The sequence below is a fragment of the Xiphophorus hellerii genome, chromosome 5 (assembly GCF_003331165.1).
Source record: "Xiphophorus hellerii strain 12219 chromosome 5, Xiphophorus_hellerii-4.1, whole genome shotgun sequence".
NCBI classification, from domain to species: domain Eukaryota; kingdom Metazoa; phylum Chordata; class Actinopteri; order Cyprinodontiformes; family Poeciliidae; genus Xiphophorus; species Xiphophorus hellerii.
Window position 1 is genome coordinate 15,167,632 of NC_045676.1, and position 14,474 is coordinate 15,182,105.

General features: G+C 36.0%; 1 protein-coding gene across 2 annotated transcripts in view; it reads left to right on the top strand.

Annotated features, from left to right (window-relative positions):
• Positions 1-14,474, top strand: part of ctnna2 (catenin (cadherin-associated protein), alpha 2) — a 321,544-nt gene that overhangs the window by 263,578 nt on the left and 43,492 nt on the right. For both annotated transcript variants that reach the window (XM_032562146.1, XM_032562147.1), the window contains 3 exons: positions 4,226-4,318; positions 7,450-7,606; positions 8,235-8,435. In XM_032562146.1, coding sequence (XP_032418037.1) covers positions 4,226-4,318; positions 7,450-7,606; positions 8,235-8,435 — 451 coding nt within the window. The remainder of the gene's footprint in view (positions 1-4,225; positions 4,319-7,449; positions 7,607-8,234; positions 8,436-14,474) is intronic.

The following is a 14,474-nucleotide window of genomic DNA, read 5'->3' on the forward strand; positions in this document are numbered from 1 at the left end:
ATTGTTTTTATTATTCAGGATGCCAATGTAAAGAAAGCTCATATGTACATTCAAGGATTTTATTTGTAATATCGAGTACCATCAATGCTTCTTGTTTCACTTCCCAACAATGCATTACTTTCCGTAGATTTAGTTCAAAGTATGTAGTCACTATTTCATGGTAATTATTACTATACTTGCAGTATTTGTTCCTGCATCCTGCAAACTGTATTCTGCTATTTAGGTGTTCTGCTAAGAGACAGTAAAGAAGCAGTAATGCTCTAGCCGTATTCAGTGAAAAATGAATAATACACTGCATTTTATGTCCCTTCACAAACAGCTTCCCAGTAACAAGTTGAGAGTACAGATAATAGATTTACCATACAGTAACCATCAATGTCCTCTTCAGTGAATTTTTCTTTCACATTATTTTTCAAGTGAAGTTCTACTTCCTGCTTTCCTCTCCGACAAACTGTTGAACCTGGAACCTTGGCTATCACCAACGTTTGGATTGGTTCCATTTCTAAATGTTCTCTAGTGTAACTGCTAGAAATGGCTGCAGAATTGGTGCTTTGAAGGGAGGTACTCGAATTATTGAAATTACATTGAGGTCAGCTGATTGTGAGCTTTGCTTCTTGTGAAGCGAGAACAAGACAGACCACTTTAAGATGTTACTCGACGTCTTACCATCATATTTGCCTCCAGATGACACATAATAAGTCCAATTTAACCGCGCCCCAGCTGGAGTAATGAAAAGAAGCCGACATTGTCTGAGCGTCTTCCAGTTACTTGGCTCCATTTCAGTGATTTAAATGACTAACGTAAGAATACTCATCTCTCCATGTGCCATGGAAACCGTCATCAAATTAGAATTGAAGTGATTATCCGCAGCAGAGTTAAAGGACAGAATCGATAGTTCTTTGTTCTAGGCTAAAATGAAGAATGGCCATTCAGCAGGGATCTCTCTCTGTTCCTCCTTTTCTCACACTCACACAAACACACACACACTCTTCCATCTGCCTCTTTGAATTCCTTATTCGGCTCCAGTATCTTTGACCATATCAGCATTAGTCTTGCAGGGTGTACTCTCAGACCTTCCGTCTTGGTTTTTCTCACCCTTGTCAGAAAAAAAAAGAGAGAAATTAAAACCCAAAGGAAAAGTGCTTCCTTAGATGATTGCAATTAGTAGTTTGGACTAGATTTTGCATCTTTGGCCCCATCCTTTTACTCTGTGTTAGGTAACAGGGAGTGGGAGTGGGCCTGTTGGGCATGGTTCCAGCATCCAGAGAGCCCTTTGCCCCTTTTGCCTTCTGAGACGCAACAGCAGTCAGAGGGCTGAGCAAAGCTGGAGACAGGAAAGCATGTCAAGAGGATAAAGTCAGAGAAGAAAGATGTGATTTCTGCTGGTTAAGTGGAGCTGTTGTATTCTAATTGAATCAGCGATGAATGTGAATTTGCATAGAAGTTCTATTTTTTATTTTCCACTTTTTAATGGAAGTGCAAGAAAATGAAACATAAACACCATTTCAAAGGAAATATTAATTGTGATTTCAGGATACTTGTTCAAGAGTTACACCAAGTTGCATGAGAACAAAAATAATTGCATCACAAACAGAAATGTATTTATTCATCATTAAAGATGTAATACTTTCAAAAAGAGATAAAGGTATAATATTTGCTCATAAAGTATGAATTTTTGGGCAAAAGAAGAATATTATTTCTATGAGATACCAGGAAAAACACCAAAACGGCAGAAGCTCTAGCAGTTCTTTAGTGGATAACAATTTCAAGTATCCACAAAATGTTCCTGATTTCAAATGCACTTTGGAAAGAAAATAAAAAATATTTAAAAATCTTCAGTCCATAATAACATCACCAACAGCATTTAAGTTGAAAAATATGCTTTTTATGGTTCTCTAAGAAATCCAATGCAAACATCCACTCACATTTATGGGGCGCCAACTCACAATCACACACTTCCACTCTGTCACTAACGCCACTTTAAGCACACGCATGCACTCACACACGCACCCCCGCGCATACACCCCCACCTGCATGCACACACCATGCTTCACATAAAGGACTGTAATCCATCAATGTGCTCATTGCTGTCACGAGTAAAGAGACAGAGCTCTAAGCAAGAGTCCTCTAAAACAAATTTGATTTACCTCACTTTCTCTCAAACAGTGACAGGAGTGCTAGAAGTGCTAATGCAGACTGGCACCTTTCGCTGCCAACAGGCACACGTCTGTTCAGCTCAGTCTCAAAGCCCGAAGGTTCATGCTGAAATCTGATTTGTTTGGGAATGAGATTTGGGTTTTGAAGGGTTTTAAAGTTATTAAAATTAGCAATGAGCTGCAGTGAGGGTGTGGAGAAATTTAATAACTCCATGAGGAAAGCGAGCTGCGTGCACATGTGTGTTTGTTGTTTGTCATAAAAAGTGAATGATTCAAATGTGGTGATTTTAAATATTCCATTTTACACCTCTGACATATTTTGCTTTGTAAATTTAGCCAGCCAGCTCTTTATGGTATATTGCATCCAGAGTCCATGTTACACAGTCTTTAAATTCTCTGGAACACATTTAATCAGTTTAAAGCAAGTGAACTGTTAAATATTGTGTTTAGTTAATACGCCAAAATTACCTAAGGAATTAAAATATCAACTCAGATAAGCTGACATGTATTTTCAGGAAGTCAACAGTCTGATGGAAAACATTGTATCTGTAAACTTCTTTAAGAGAAAAAGAAAGATTTTTTTTGTTGTTGTTCATAAAACCCAATTAGCACCATAATTATGAAATTAGGCAACCTGTCTGCACTAACGAAACTCCTCAATTATTTAGATATGCTTTCTTATCGTCAGAGAAGTGTTGGAAATGTTATCTTAATGACTTCTGGTTTCACTGTTCATGTCGCTTGAATCAAGTCATTTTGGATCCAAATAAATTCTGTTATTTCCTTTCAACCTGTTCAATCCTTTCTTCTTTCTTATAATTTCCCTGTACTAAGTAAAAAGTCCAAAAATGGTTTATTTTTTACAGTCGTCAGTCAATGTTTACAACAGTAAAGTAGAAAGATCAGAAATTAAACGACTCTTGTAAACTGTGTGTTATGAAGTTGTTTCAGGTATGTAAATGCAAATTGGCTCAAAAGTTTTGTAAATAAGGGAACCAAACAGATTGCATCAAATCATTGACTTTCAGCATTCACTCTTCCTGGATGAGCATGTGGCAACAGCGGTCATTCCCTTGCTATGTGTTGGTGAAGTTACAGCAATCCCTTCTACTGAGCATGCATGTAGCAAAAGAAAACTTCCCCTTAACAGATTGAAACCTCCAGTAGAACCTGGCTTAGTATGAACAGCCATCTGGCATGACCCACTGGGGGTTTGAGAAGACAGAGCATGCACACACACACAGAGAGAGAATCACAGTTCAGAAATACTTTTTATGTAACAGAAAAGTTAAAAGTTAATGGAGGTAATATTTTTTTTCATGGCTTCGTTGATGAGAGAAACAGAGCTATGCAGATGAGGTCTGAGACAGTTTTCTATAAGTTGGAAGAGAGCACAGACAGTTTGTCACAGTAAAAGCTCATCCAATTGCTGTATCTTAGAGAGAGACATGGTTACCAGTGAAAGACAGCACCAAGTGTATCATCTACAAGTTTTTGGCTGCAGTAGCTCAGTCAATGCCCGACTCCAGGAAGGTCTCACAACTAAACAGAAGACCAGACTAGATGTAGCTTCTAAGAAGAGAAGAAGAACAGAGCGTGTTAAGTTAAATGATGAAATAACAGCAATAAGGAGGGGAATGTAGCTGAGTGAGGTGGAAAAGGGGTCAGTTTGTCTCCAAGGAGCCTAAACCTATTGCAGCATAACCACAGAGATATTTCAGGATAACCTAAGTCACTCTTAAGCAGAACTTAATCAAAAAGGAAAGTTTAAAGCCTAATCTTTAAAGACACAGACTAATACTGGAGTCTGGTTTCACAGGAGAATGCTGAAAACTAAAGCACGGCCCTATAATTTTACTTGTATAAACTCTCAGAACCACCAGTAAACCTGCAGTCTAAGAGCAGTGCTCTGTTACTGCTATAAACATCTGGTGTTTTTTAGTTTGCCTATACTTGTCATTTGTTTTCCAATTTAAATTTTAAGCTTAATTTATACTGTAGAGTAACTGATGTTTCCAGGTTCATTTTAATGTAACCATGTCTTTTTTTTTCTTCCTTGCTTTATTCAGGTGGCCAACTTGGCTTGCTCCATTTCCAACAATGAAGAGGGTGTGAAGTTGGTACGGATGGCAGCCACCCAGATTGACAGCCTATGTCCACAGGTAAATGCTTGGAAAAAGTTTAAATGCAAGCTGGATACATTGTGTGGCCAACATTGTTTTTTGGTTTTTAGCCATACTCAACTGATCTCAAAAGATTAGCTTTGGATAGTTTTTTTTATATATAAAGTGGAACAACTTGAAATAGCAGAAAAAAATCACAGTATGCAGAATTCAACGAATATCTATAAGTAATGAATTGAAAGAGCTTGTTGCACCATTTCTCAGAATGCAGACAAACAATGATGTTAAAACTGGTCCATTATTTCCCAGGTTTAGGGTAATCCTTTTCACATGGGACACAACGCAGAATGAAAAGTGGAAATAGAGAAGAAAAGCTGAAGTTAAGATTCAGACTTTAATGTTCATTTTCCGCTATGTACACCCTCTATAACTCACTAACTCTGAAAACTTGGGAAAGAATTTTCTCCTGATACTCCTTGGACACGCTCAACAGAGACGGATTAAAAAACATAATCGACTCAGACTTTGTGACTGGGGAAAGAGGAACAAAGAGGAAGCGGAACAAAGAGTGATTTTTTCCCCCCTCATCTGTTCTGAGTCAGTTTAGCCCAAGTTTCTTATTCTTCTACATATAGCACTGTCTTAAACTCAGCTGCTGCCACATCCTAGAGAAAATGTTTACGTTAAAATAAATTGAAACAGAAGGTATACAGAAGAGCACTAAACAAAATAATAAACAGCTTAGCTAGTTAATTACTGACTCATAATTCTTTTATCATTATTCAATTTCTCTGCAGTTTCTTAGTTATAGTGTTATAGTGCTGCAAATTAGGTCACAGTATAAGTTCTTTAAGCTTTTCTCTTTGTCTGTTAAAATAGTCTTAAACTTTACCAAGGTAACCAATTCTGACAATTTACTGTGTGTTATTCAAGGAAACTGTGGTTGCCTGGGGATACCAAGATAAACCAAACAAAGGCTATTTGGAAGATTTTGAAGATTTGGTGGAACTAAAAAAAGTTATTTATGTCAATCTGTGTGAAAAATTTACTAATTAATACTGACAACAATTAGATGTTGTGCACTCCGATGATATGATATACTCACTTTGTTAGATCTGTCAATTACTTTAAAAAGTATCTTATGGTCCTTCACTGTTTGTTTTGTTTTGGGATTAAAATAGTTTTGGTAGCAATCCACAACCTGAACCTGTGAGGTTGTCACATGTCTTTTAAAATACAAAACCTTCAAGTCAAGTCAGTTGTCAGTCCCGTTTTAAATGAACATATTGCATCATCTGTCCTGTATCTCCTAGTTCTCTTGAATACAGCATCATTCTCTCCACGTTTTGTATAATGATTAGGTTGGATTGAGTTGTTGGGGACCACGGCATTAGTTATTGGTGAAGGACTCAGACTTTAAGCCAGTAATAGGCAGAGGAGTTCACAGAGATTTGTAACAAACTTCAATGGCTTGCTCTGGTTAGAATGTCAGGAAGGAATCTCGTCTCTTAGAGCACAAGTCCAGAGTCCCCTCCCTACTCCCGCCTGCATCTTCCACTGAAGCCCCAGCAGTTTCAGACCTAAGGCATGAGTGGGAGGATTCAAGGCCATGTCTCGAAATTGTCAGAGAAAATCACTTTTAAACAGTAAATACCATGTAGGCAGTTGTTTTCTGTGGCAGAAGACGGCCTTGCAGATGGGCTGCAGTCCTTGTCAGGTGCTGAAGCCTTCACAGCTCTTTGTACCAAAATCATTTCTCAGATTGACATGGCAGTGTCAGATCTCCTTTAAGATTTGCTGATTATTTTGTTATCTAAATTTCTATGTATTATTTCTTTCTGTTATTAAACAATTTTAGATTTTTCCAACATGAAAATTAAATATTGTTGAATATTGCTGAATGTCGGGTTTGAGTGCATGCTGTAAGTGGCATGACAGCTTTACTGTGATTAAATTTGTTTAGTCATTAAAATTTAAAAAGAAAAAAGAAAAAGAAAATAAAATAAAAAAGTTTTAGGTAGCACAACATTAGCAGATAGCAATACTATAAAATTTGAAAAAGTTTAGGATTTTTAATGAATGAATGACTACTACTTTATGTTTGACTACATTTAAAAGTGGTACAATATATGACAACATTCATTATTATTATTCATTTTAGAGCAAGTGGTTGCACTGAGAACCTTTCAGTCATTTGCTTACAGTATCACTCTTTATTTTACCACATATTTAAGGCCAGACCGGTTCTTACCTTGCCCAATGTTTTTTTAACATACAATTTAAATCAAAGACACCAAAGAATATCCCTTTAACTTGATGCAGTCCCACTAAATGCAGTATAGTAACTACAGTATTGACTATAATGTGGAGCTGAAAACAATTCTCAGTAAATTTTCTATGAATATACAATGCTGTCATTCATGCTGCCAGTGCCCCTCTTTCCACACAGGTTTAGAAAATATTAAGAAAGACAGTTTGCTGGAAAAAAATAGAAATCCTATTGAATATATGAATTTGTACGTGGCGAGGCTTAAAATCTATTTTGTACAAAACTGTATTCTAACCTTCATCTGAATCTTTTGAGCCATGATTATCCTGGATTATATTTTTAAGCCACTCACTTTGGGTTTATTCAGATGACTGACCTGTTTTTGCCTTTACCTATAATTTACAAGTCATATAGATGCAACTGTGACACTTCGGGCTCCCATACTTAAATCGAAGTTGGCTAAGACATCTATTTAGAGTTGGTGAGAGCAGAAAATGTTGCAAGATTTAGCTCCATATTTCAGTTCAAGATTTTCCAATTTAACAGAGCTGAATATACTGCAAGTGTACACGTTGAGGCTATAGGAGCGGTGTTGTTTTGTTTTTGTTTTTCTTTTTTTAACATACAGTACATGTCCAACATTCTCACAAATTCCACATTATCTACATTTAAGGGTTATTTTGTTATTAAATAATGGACTGTGGATTGTGAGTTGCAAATGGAGCACTGCAGGGTTATTATTTATGCTGCTTTTTTGTAGCAAAAAAAAGACATACTTTTAATAATGCATTAAGACATGTCCTAAATCAAAGAGAACTGGTAATATACACAAATTGTTTTATTTTTGCCATATATATATGCATGTGGAATACACTACAACATGATTGGTCTTCCTTTCCAGGTTATAAATGCTGCGCTCACTCTGGCCGCGCGGCCCCAAAGCAAGGTGGCCCAGGACAACATGGATGTGTTCAAGGACCAGTGGGAGAAGCAAGTACGCATTCTGACTGAAGCAGTGGATGACATCACATCTGTAGACGACTTTCTCTCTGTGTCAGGTAAAGAGCAGCAAATATTATTTCCAAATTGTTGTATGGAGTTTATTAAGATTTAAAAGGTCTACCCATTTTCAAAACTTTGCTCATTAAGAAATAGACGCAACAAGCCAGACATTCTTTACTTGCGTCAACGTAAACCAAAAATAAATACATTTAGATCGGAGGGGTTGCTTTAACCAAATATTTTCTGTCTTTGACCGGCTTTTTAAAAACAATGACGGACAAATCTGAAGGCTTTTTGTCATTTTTACTTGATGACTTTGTGCATACATGAATATACAGTACAATACATCACAGAAGAAACTAAATTAATCCAAAAGAATTTTCCCATCTAATCATCATATGTCACCTGGACATTGTACTCAATGCATCTCACTGTCCAGGAGCTTACAGAACCTTTTAGAGTTATGGGTCACAGACCGGTGCAGCTGAAGTTCAGAAGTACACGGGCGAATATGTGTGGCATAACTTGCATTTCACAGTTGCAGTGTTAATGCCATGTCCCGACATGTCCCAAAAAATTCATGGTAATCTTGATCTCAGACAGCATTTGTGTTTCTATGGAGAAAAAAAAAGAAGGTATGGTCTCTTTTGTTTGATTAAAACCAGTTTCATTCTTCCTCTTCAGAGAATCACATCCTTGAGGACGTCAACAAATGTGTAATTGCCCTGCAAGAGGGAGATGTGGACACTCTCGACCGAACTGCTGGAGCCATTCGTGGACGAGCTGCCCGTGTGGTCCACATCATTAATGCTGAGATGGAAAACTATGAACCTGGGGTCTACACTGAGCGCGTGCTGGAGTCCATCAAGCTCCTGTCAGAAACTGGTTAGTGCACAACAGTGGAGTAGCATAAGAAGCCATAATTGAACATATTATTTTCACACTTCGTCATAGAGTTATGTACTATAAATGCATATTTTACCATGAATCATTTGGCAAATGCCGTAGTCTAACGGTATTTGCCGTTAGACTATGGTCTAACGGCAAATACGGCACACAAAGGTTTATATTCTAAAATCTACTGTAGCTTTCAATTCTGGCTGAATGCTCAGTTCCCCACATTTATGATTAGTGTCTTGGCTCTAACACAAAAGCTGGACACCACTTGTGAACCCCTCTACCAGTTCTGGCACCTGTCCATTTTTCGTCAGTTATTTTTTTCTCTCTCTCTGCAGCGTCAGGGCTTATTTTAGAAGACTAAAGTTTATCTCTGTGGTAGGCAAGATAGAATGAACAAATTCCTCCTGTCACAAGTAAAGTGGAAAAATGTACTTTAAGCTAGACATTTCTGTTTTAAGAATTCACCACATTTAGACTGAGCAGTGGAAACCTCTGTATGAAGTAAATACTTAGATTAAAAGATTATTTGAATTGTTTAAGTATTTATTTAACTAATGTTTTGCTCACAAAAAAAGGTTCAGATGAATTTCTGACTGAAGAGCAGTCTAATGTTGTGTCCTCTATCCTCACATATTGTCTCTTACTGGAAGGAAAATTGTATCTTTGGTATCCAATTTAATAAAATGGGAAAACAGAGGAAATAAGAACTGCTAAATCAGAATGGTTTTACCTTTCAGTGCACTAAGTGATTCTTTTTTTCAAATTAATTTTAAATAGTTGGTTCACTAATCTCAATCACTGAAGAAACCTTTAAGTCTGAATAATGGTAATCAGGGGTGACCAGACAGGTGCATCTATGTGCTCTTTTGTGAAATGTAGAGTTGTGGAAATTTTTTTTTATGTTACCTTTATTTTACCAAGATAAAACCCATTGAGATTAAAAACCTCATTTTGAAGAGAGTCCTGACCAAGAGTCAGCAACAAACACCGCACAAAAAATACACAGCTATAAAGCTATAAAAAAGGGTAGAATAGACCTTAAAGACATTTAGTTTAGATTTAAAAGCAGAAAATAAGATGAACTCAGACAACCTAAACGTTTCTTATAACTTGCCAATTCATAACACTAAATGATTTAACCAAGTCTCGCCAACCAGAGTTTATTAGTTGAATCAATATAATTAAGTGAATCAAGAACTACTTAGTTGTTTCTTAGTTTTTCTTTCATATGAGGGTTCAAAAGTGAAGGTCCTACGCTTCATCAGGATGTATGCTTTGTTACGTCTCCAGCCCCGTCTGTTCTCTATAAATCACAAACATATAATACAGGATTTTCATAAACTTCCTTTAGACCTTATTGGAGAGATTTTGCAATTTATACAGTATGCCATGATGCAAGCATTCAGACACCCCTTTGACTTCATCCGCCACATATTCTGAACAACAATCTCCTGCTTCTATGTTGTCAACTAATTGTAAAATCTCACAGGAAAGCTCATCAGAATCCTTAATTTCATGATTTTCAAAGAATGAGGCTAAAGTAGTAGAGTTCAGTAGATCAATGTGAGCCCCACCCAAAGCAACGCCTCTCAACCTCAAGGGGCGAGTTTGAAAGATAAAATTATGTCATGGTGACGCTACAGGAACAGGAACCATGAAAGGATTAAATACACATTTAAATAATTATTTGCTTCAATAATTATAAGCAAATAATAAGTTTGCATGTTACTAATTTATTGACAAATTGAATAAATTAATTGTATATTAAATACATTATCTATACATATAATTAAACATTTATTTATTTCATTCTACATTTATTTAATGATTTAATGATGTATTTACTTATTTAATCTAGTCTCTTTTAACCCCCCTTACTTGACTACATTCTGTCAAAATCTGCCAACAGCTAGATTAAAAAAAAACATGAAAGTGTTTTTTGGAAAGACTGGATGCCATATCTACCAAAACTATAACATGTCACTGTTTTTACACCCATGCATTTTTTTAATAATAGCATCTGTCACAGCCTAAAATCTTATTAAAAGGTAACATTGGGCAGAGGAGCGAATTTGCTTGGACATTTGGGGGAGCCTGTGATCAATGAAGATGAAATATAGCAATGCTTGCAATATTTTCAGTAAGAATGTTTGCAGCCTGCGGAAATGGATGTGCACACTCACCCCTAACAGGATTAACATGTAATGAAAGCATTTTTTACTGTTAAAAGCAAAAATGAGAGGGTTTTTTTGTTTGTTTTTATTACATTGTACGGAAAGCTAAAATGGTGTTTGCATTAAAACTGGTGACTCTAAATGTGAAATAATAGCCCTAGCTATTATATTACTATTATAACCCCTACATGCTCCAGAAATGTAGAAGCAAACTAATGATTTTCTTAATACAGTCCTCTATAGTGTTTTATAATCATGTTCATTCAAGAAAAAGACTAAGCAAACAGAGAAGAAACACATTGAATTTAGTTTTTCTTATAAAGATTTTTGTTCTCTGTAAGAGCTGTTCAAATTGTCTAAAAGTATACTTGAACATGCCCTTTAAAAATATACTGTCACAAACAGGACACAAAACAGAGCCACAGGATGAAAGGAAAGAAGTCATTTATCCATTACCGGTATAGAAGAATAAAATCTGACCACAATCCGTCCTGTATACCAAAAAAAGTAGAACATCTTCTGACAGGCCATTATGCTCTGTCCACCCCCACCCCCTTCTGTTCTAGTTTTTTTTTTCTTCACCCGCCTTTCTCTACCATCCTCCCCGCTCCAGTTTCTACCTCTCCCATTAGAGCCCATTTAGCGAGGCGGTATATCTGTTGTTTCGCTCGTTACTTTCATCTGCCAGGATAATTGAGAGACACAATCAGCTCCCCTCCCTATTAGCTGATAAGTCGCAAACAGCATTCGTTGAGTCACGTGCTCTCAGAAAGCCATCTGTCTAACGCCCCTCTCCTGGTGATCAGCTCCACCATAATAAACTACTTACACTGTTGGTTATATGGCAATATAAGGACATTGTGATGTGTTACTGCATAATTCAGTGTAATTGATTAGGGTAATTAATTGATGGCATATCATGGCAATATTTGATGAACACTTGAGGTCAATTTTATGCAACTACTGTATAACCTTGTTGAGCACTTTGACTTGATAATTATGCTGCTGTACTATTAATCCTGAAGGGAGCATGTATCTTGTTTCAATAGTCAGCGTGGCACAGAAGCATTATGTCAGCATTACTGAGAACAAATGGAGAACTCTTGATGATTCACCATTATGTTGGTTCCCCTCTGATTTCAGTTCAACATGTATTTTTTGGTTTTAAGAGTTTAAATGAGATTTAGTGGTTTTTCTCCACCAGTCTGACACTATACCTCGATGTCCCTACAAAGATGAGATATTTTACAACACTGTAATTATTCTCAATTGTTAGTTCAGTTGCAGAATTTGTTCAACTAGAAAATTAAAAACAGCTTGGAGCCTAATTCATAAAGAGAAACAGAAGCCAAAAGTTATCATATAAATGCTTGCAAAGTCATTAATAGTCAAAAACTTTTTTTGTATTTTTGTAGGGGCTCTGCCATAAGCCAACACAAATCAGTGCATATTGTTATTATATAAAAAAAATATGTTATTTCTTTTCCCAAAGAATATCTAAAGTGTTTTGTGCATGTATAATTGCACTCTTATGTGTATATGTTGTAGAACTACCTTCACTGCAATTACAGTTGCACATTTTCTGGGGGGAGTTTCTGCCATCATAGCGCATTTCATGACTTAAAAGCTTAAGCTCAGTCAAATTGGATTGAGAGTATAATTTTTTTAGTCTTTAGGGTCATATTAGTTCTAAATGGCAAACCTTTATCCCAGTCATATGTCTTTTTTTAAACTTCTAACATGTTTTCTTCCAGCATTGTCAAATATTTAACTGCATCCATCTAATCCTCAATGTAACCAGATCTTCTCTTCCCATCTCAAGGACAAGCTTCATCAATAAAGTATTAAACAAAGGCTGTGAGATTTGCGAAAATCTACAAAAAACTTTCTTCTACAGTCCTAATGGACCATTTGTATGTAGAATTTTGAGTAAAGAGGTTCATTTATTGCAATTTCAACCAAGGCTATAGCAAAGCAAAATACGTATAAAGGAAAGTACTGTGAATACTTTGTGGTACTCACAGCGTTGTAGAGCATAAACTGCTCTACATCTTTATCCTAATCTGTCTAGTGTGTCCTTAGTCTTGATGAAACTGTTTGTTCACTAATGGTCTTTAATAAACCTCTGAGATGTTCACAGAATAGCTGTATAATACATGGGTTAAATAGCCCACGGGAAGACTCTATTATTAAGATGAATTCAAGAAGGGAGTTGGTTGCACTGGATTTTAATTTTAGAAATGAGAGGAAAGGGGGTTGAATAAAAATCCATACCATCTCTTTTAGATTTCTGTTTGCAAAGAAAGCGTGTATCATTTGATTTTTAATTTGCAATTCTGTTTTATACTATTCTGATGTGTTAAATGTTATCCAACTAAAAAGAATTGGACTTTGTAGTTGTAAGATTTTAAAAAAAAGATGAAATTGTGAAATTGCAATATGTCAAAATTTGGTATGGTAAATAGTTAAAGTTCAAGTTTATTGTTTTAATCTATTTTCTTCATTCTAGATTTTAAAAAGGCATGGTTAACTTTGACCAAGATTAAAATAAACAAGCACAACAATTTCCAAAATGTTATGATGTCTGTGGACTGACAATTCAACTTTTTTGACAACAAAACCGCTTCATTGCTGCAGTTCAGACCAGTTCATGTATTTGAAATGGTGATGCTCACCTGTCACTGACAAGTCATCTTTCTTGGACAGGAAATGTGCATTGAACCATTGATATTTCCCTTATTTTCAAATCTGTGTGATATTTCTTAAATACTTAGAAACAGAGGGAGTTCACACTGTTGTCATTGTCAATGATTTTGGATGTCCATAGAAAAACAGCAATACTTGTGGAGGATGTCTTGGCAAAATGAAGAAAAATACCAGGAATAATTCTGCGTTCACTTATATTGTCCTTAGCTGCAGAAAATGTTCTTATCACAAACTTGACAGCTTCATTGATTCATTCACATTTTATCTATTGGACAGTTTCTTCCCAACCATTAGACATTTCAGATTTTGGCTCAAAACACATTTTTAATTTTTGAGTAACAACTCACTTTCATAACTGTAGTTTTGACAGAGGAGGGTCTGCACAGTGAAGCATTATACCTGGGTGTCCATTATTTAGACATTATAAGCTGTGAAAAATTTAAATGCAGCTGCTTAAAATACTGTGCAGTAAGAAAATTGTAAGCACTTAAAGATTAGGAGAGAATTTCACATTATTTACCTTAAATGAAGAAAAGGCCATGCAAAGAATTTCAATTTTATTTACTTCATATTATAACAATAATGGTTGCCATCAGTATTATTTAATTCTCACTAAAGGTGTGAGGTGTGAACAGTTAGCCACATACTTCTTATATTTAAAATCAAAGGATGGTTACATATAAAGTAGCTACATTGAATCTGTTGTTTTGAAACTGGTATACAGTGATTTTTATTCCTAAATGTTTGTTATTATTGTGACATTTCTTCTGGAAAAAATATTAAAACCTGAACATATTTAACAGCTTGGTCACATTAAACAGCTTGGTCAGAACTCGGGTAGTACAGTCTAGACGGTTGCAAAAAGTAGACCAGTCAGATGTCCTCAGGGAGAAATATCACTTAAATTTTAACGATTCTGGATACTAATTGAGATGTCAAGTCCAGGAACCAGCAGTTGTGTTAAACCAGTGTTTCATTGGCTTCACATTTGTCTTTGATGAAGAGCTGTTGTTATTCCTGTTCACCTCTTAGTGGTAGTATTTGTGGGGTGGGGCGTGGGGATGGGTGTAAGTGCTACCATGCACTTCTTATCTGGACCATAAAGCACTTATTGATCCTGGTGAACTTTTGCCTTCCTCTCCCC